Here is a 5,470-nt window from a genome sequence, read left to right as displayed (position 1 = left end):
TTTCATTCCGACTTCCGAAATTCCCATTTTTCGATTTTTTTTTGGATTGAAATTGGAATTATATAATAAAAAATTAGAATTTCTGATTTCCAATCCGATATTAGTTCCGAAAAATTCCGTTTTTTCTCGAAAAATACACCTATAAATATAATATATTATCTAATACTTGTTTTAATTTATGTTTTGTTTTCTGAAATAGTAATTTAGTTTAAATTTTGTTTTTGAATTTAGACATATTAAATTGGTGTTAGAAGTTTTATTGAATATTATGATGTGGTTTAGTTTTATTTATATTTTCAAACTAAAGTTTAGTAGTCATTAGTTTTACTTTTATCGACGTAAAATTTTCGTTAAGTTTTCAAATTTTAAAATTCATGTGATTTCCGATTATTTTCTGAAATTTCGAAATTTCGAAATTCAAGGACCTTTTGGAATTGGTATGAATTTTTAGTTTCCAAAAATTTTCGAATCGAAATTGGAATTTGAATTGATTTTGTAGTTCCGATTTTTTTTCGAAATCTTCCGAAAAGGCTAATTCTCATCCGATCCATCCAACTTTCACCCCATTTCATACCCATCCAAGCGGGTCCCACAGGGCCGAAAGGTCATCACATGACACGTGGCCCCATTACTAAGGAGGGTGAGCTGTACACGGTACTCGCATCTAATTCGAATTCCTTACCTTAAAGAAAATCACATAATTTAATCTTTTCTCACTAATTAATAATTAGGAAAACCAAATCACTACAGGTAATAAGCAAACGCAGAAGAAAAGACACCGCCCAATCAGCGCCCGCCACGTGGTACACGGCGTCCATCACGTTTTCCCCTCCCCCTATAAATATGTTAACCCCCTCTAATTCTCTCTCACTCACCACCACTACCAAAATTCTTCTAAATCTCATAATTTCATCAAAAAATAATAAATAAATAAATAAATAAATAAAATTCTTCGTGAAAATTAAATCAAATCGAATCGAATTGAAGGAGAAAAACAATGGCGGACAATACAGCAACTTTCATCGACATTCTCGTGGCAATCATTTTGCCTCCTCTTGGCGTTTTCCTCAGATTCGGCTGCGGGGTAATTTTTTTTTTTTTTTTTTAATTTTTTTTAATTTTTAAATCTGTAAATCTATTTAATTAATTGAAAAAATTAATTGAAAAAAATGATGAATTTGTTGTTAATTATGGGTACAGATTGAGTTCTGGATTTGTTTGATATTGACGCTGTTTGGTTACGTGCCTGGAATAATCTACGCTGTGTACGCCATCACCAAGTAGAGATCTTCTCCTTGGTAATTACTCTTTAGTTAAATCAATTTCCATTTATTTATTTATTTATTTATTTATTTGTGTGTGTTTTTGTGTTTAATCTTGAAATCATCACCATTTTATGGAAATTATTATAAACGTTCAAAATTAAATTGAAATGATTATGTATCCTTCATTCCTTTGTTGTATGGTTATTAATTTCGAAATTAAATCCATCCCATTTTCTAAATTAATTTATCATTTTCAAATGGATTTTGATGTGAATATTACATGTTGCTACACATTCCCCACATGCCAAAATATGCGTCGCTTGCTTGGGGTTGTTGCGCGCATATTAAGAAAAATAAAAAATGTGTGTCGATTTTAGAGAAAAATATATAGAATGACTAAAATATCCATGTTATTAATGTCGTTTTCATTAGTTCTCTCCCAATTAATGAATAGTAATAAGGGCAAAATTGGAAAAATAGTAATTAATGCATCATTGAAATTCCAAAGTGACAGATAATTTGGAACAAAAAAAATTTCACAAAGCGGTAGTTTGTAACTGTTAAAGTTCTATTACTTTGTTAAAGTTCTATTAGTTTAACGAGATACTAAATTATTGAATTAATAATTTAGCATGTTGTCACCGAGTTGGGACCGAGAGAAATTATTATTTCAAACGAGGTTATTTCAAAAAATCTACAGGATTCAGAATGGTTTATAACTTCACCGCAATTATCGGCATTTGGTGTTATGAATTTGATTAATTGTGTTTTTTTTTTGGAGTAAATTTAATTCATTTACAAGGGGAAGTAGGGGAGGGGGACTCGAACCCTAAACCTTTAAACTGTTATCACTATGAAAATTTATTGCGTTTAACAATTGACAATAAAGGTTTTATATTTGCATTTTTTTTTTCTTTTTTGCAGATGAGGATTTGAAGCATGATAGAATCTTTTTTCCAGTTGGTTTTTTTTTTTTAAAGTTGTGTGGTGTTAGAGAACTTTAGACCTAGTTGTTGTCGTTTATCTTTCGTGTTTATTTCCTCCGTTACGGGTTTCTTTCTAGAAGGTTCTTACGAGTTCGTTCTATTGTGGCTGTAATGTGTTAGCAAGTGATCTTAATTTATCTTAGTATTTTCTTGAATTCACTCATTTCTCTAATACTTTGGGATTATTATCTTCAATTTCATTTTGATTTGAATGTGCTTAATATATATATATATATATATTCTTCAATACCTTTGATGAAGTATTCATATACAAAACAAAGACATGCATTGTGTTGATTTTTCCTCAGTACACACTTTCTTCATATACAGCTAAACCTCTATAAATTAATACAGTCGGAACCAGAGAAATTTTATTAATTTAGCGAATTATTAAATTATCGAGTTAATAATTTAACACGTTTTCACCGAATCGGGACCGAGAGAAATTATTATTTAGTCGAGGTTATTAATTTATGGAGTATTAATTTATCGAGGTTCTACTGTATACATGATCTTTTATTCAATGTACATTATTTTTGTGATTATTTTGTGTTTATTCGTGAAATCAACACGAACTTTTATAAATCAACAAGATAAGTATTGTTTTAATTTTTTTAAAAAAATTAATAATTATTGTTAATATCAATTTGACTTACTCTTTTTTTACAGTTTAGCTTTCTGTTCTCTATTTTTCTATCACAAGAATAATAAATGAAATGTGATAAATGTCGTTTCAATTTTAATTATACCGTTTTGATTTTAAACATGATTTTGACAATTTTCGACCCAAGACTGGGCAAAACTCTAAACACGTATTTTGTAGTTCTTTGAGTTGGTAATCTTTGTAAACCATCATGAATCGACAAGGTTGTAATCCATCATGAATCAATGAACATTACCCACAACTTTGATGTATAAAAAATTGAAAATTTAACTCATTTATGTAAACTTTGTCATCCGATATTCAATTTAACTGATTCAAGATGGATTAGAAGTTAACTTTTTTTTCGGGACAGATTAAAAGTTAACTCTACAATTCATGTGTCTTGAATGTTTCTAAAAATCAAACTAGAAAAAGGTCAAGATACGTTTGAATTCAAAACAATATAAGACGTGTTATTTCCACCCTTCAAAATATCTTATTTCACCACCAAATTAAATATATTTCCCATTTTACCCATTTCTTCTTTCATCTATATTTTTTACAAATTTATAAACTATCTACCACTAAACTAATTAAAATGTTTATAAAAAAACCCTACCATTTTCACTAAAAATCTCACCCTCTCCACCCTAAGTGAATAATATTTTCATTAGAGAAAAATATTTTCAAATGTCAAAAATAGCAGGAATTCACGTTTTTTGAGAAATAAATTAAGATTGTTTGTATGGAAGGCCATGAACTTCCTCCCGAAGTGCTGAATTTTGCTTAATATAATTTTGTTTTCTAAAAAAAGTAACATAATCTGTAATATCATCTGATATGGAAGTTTAAATATCTTGTAATAAATATTTCATTGCAAAAAATAAAATTAAAAATTAAAAAAAAATAGAAATAACTTAGGACACATAAAGATTAAGTAAATATAAGGAAGGGTGGTGGATTATAAATTTGAGGATCTTTGGTAGTGAATTAAGATACTTTGGAGATGGAAATAACATCACTCAAACAATATTGGTAAAATTGAAACGATATTAAACATTTCGGATAATAAATTGCCCATTTTATTTTCTAATATCCCGCCCTATTTTGTACTCCATATAGGAATAATTACTATTCATCGCCGACCTTTTTAATAAATCTTTCTTAATGCGTATTATATAATCAATTAATTAAAGAAGATTACATGTATTTGACACTTGAATATCAATTAATTAAAGAAGATTACGCATTTGACCTTTTAATCTAACAAATCTCTATCCGTTTTAAGTTTTCTACATATTTTGTTATTTAACTTATGATTGGATTGTGAATTATGATGATGTGGTGACCATAAAATAAAATAAAAAATGTTTTGAGAGATAAATATAGGATAAATTACAATCACCCCTGAGGTATGGTCAAATTATGAAAAACCCATTCTTGTTTGGATAATTATAACCACCCCCTCAACTCCTCAATTTAGTGAAATCTTCGAGATTATGTGGAATGTTATCACTTTTGTACCCGTTTTATTCCATTCGAACTCTACATTTTGAAGTAAGGTGATCATAATATGTGTTTTTTGGCTTGTATATATCAGATTGTTGTGCATCAGAAACTGTATTTTACACAAAACGAGTACAAACTAGATGATTATGTTGAATTTGACATCATAAGGGTGGATATGTAAAGAAAATTATGATTGAGATAGTAGATGTAATTATCCAAACAAGAGGGATTTTTTTTTAAATTGACCATAGCTCAGAGGGTGGTTTTAATTTACCCGATAAATATAAGGACGTTGACCAGTATATATACCTGCGTAATCAATTACTCAAATACGACGAAAACTTTGTCATGTTGAATTCTAATTGGGAAGACAAATATTAAATATTTATTATTTATTAATCACGTTGACTTGCAGTAACATATGTCTTATATATGGATCGTTGAATAGTGTTTACGTGAACTCAGTCGCAGATTTTGGCTATCTATGATTGAAAGAATTCAACAATGAAAATTGAATACTTTAATAGGGTGCATTTGACATACCCCAAATGAGTCGGTAAATTAGAGAAAAATCTAATCGTAATAAATTTTGAAGGATCCCTTCGAGAGATATAAGGATTATGCTACCATCATATGTAATTTCATATATCTGCATTCAACATTTTCACTTTTTGTATTTAGTATTTTTTGACCTGCATGTCATTTTCGCTGTTTTTTTTTTTTAATAAAAATATGTTTGTTTATTTTGTTATATTTATTTATATATTTTTCTTTTTGATTTTTTTATTATTTATTTACTTTAAAAAACAAATTATATTTTTCTGAAAAACATTTTTTTGTGATATGTTTATTGGACAAAAAACGACTACAAATATCACCAATTATATATATATATATATATATATATATAGAGAAAAAATCATCAACATCAACAACAAAATACATAATTTATATTTATATTATAAATTTTTGTAACCAACAAATACATATCCAGATACAGAATCACGTGCATATGTTACTATATATGACCACATGAGTATAGTCATATGTATTAATATGCAGGATGT

General features: G+C 28.0%; 1 protein-coding gene across 1 annotated transcript; it reads left to right on the top strand.

Annotated features, from left to right (window-relative positions):
* The first annotated feature begins 858 nt into the window (after nucleotides 1-858).
* LOC105960191 (hydrophobic protein RCI2A) lies at nucleotides 859-2,410 on the top strand. The gene is made up of 3 exons (XM_012984362.2): nucleotides 859-1,084; nucleotides 1,201-1,298; nucleotides 2,190-2,410. Exons 1-2 carry the CDS (start codon nucleotides 998-1,000, stop codon nucleotides 1,282-1,284), a joined length of 171 nt encoding a protein of 56 aa, XP_012839816.1. The 5' UTR covers nucleotides 859-997; the 3' UTR covers nucleotides 1,285-1,298; nucleotides 2,190-2,410.
* The last annotated feature ends 3,060 nt before the right edge of the window (nucleotides 2,411-5,470 follow it).

Source organism: Erythranthe guttata, chromosome 14 (genome assembly GCF_056151865.1).
Source record: "Erythranthe guttata isolate IM_541 chromosome 14, IM_541, whole genome shotgun sequence".
NCBI classification, from domain to species: Eukaryota; Viridiplantae; Streptophyta; class Magnoliopsida; order Lamiales; family Phrymaceae; genus Erythranthe; species Erythranthe guttata.
This window is presented reverse-complemented; position numbering and strand designations above follow the sequence as displayed.

Bases quoted from the DNA above. Each gene is read 5' to 3' on its own strand.
- LOC105960191 (XM_012984362.2), top strand. From the start codon at position 998: ATGGCGGACAATACAGCAACTTTCATCGACATTCTCGTGGCAATCATT. The intron at 1,085-1,200 runs GTAATTTTTTTT...TTATGGGTACAG, and splicing joins TCCTCAGATTCGGCTGCGGG to ATTGAGTTCTGGATTTGTTT.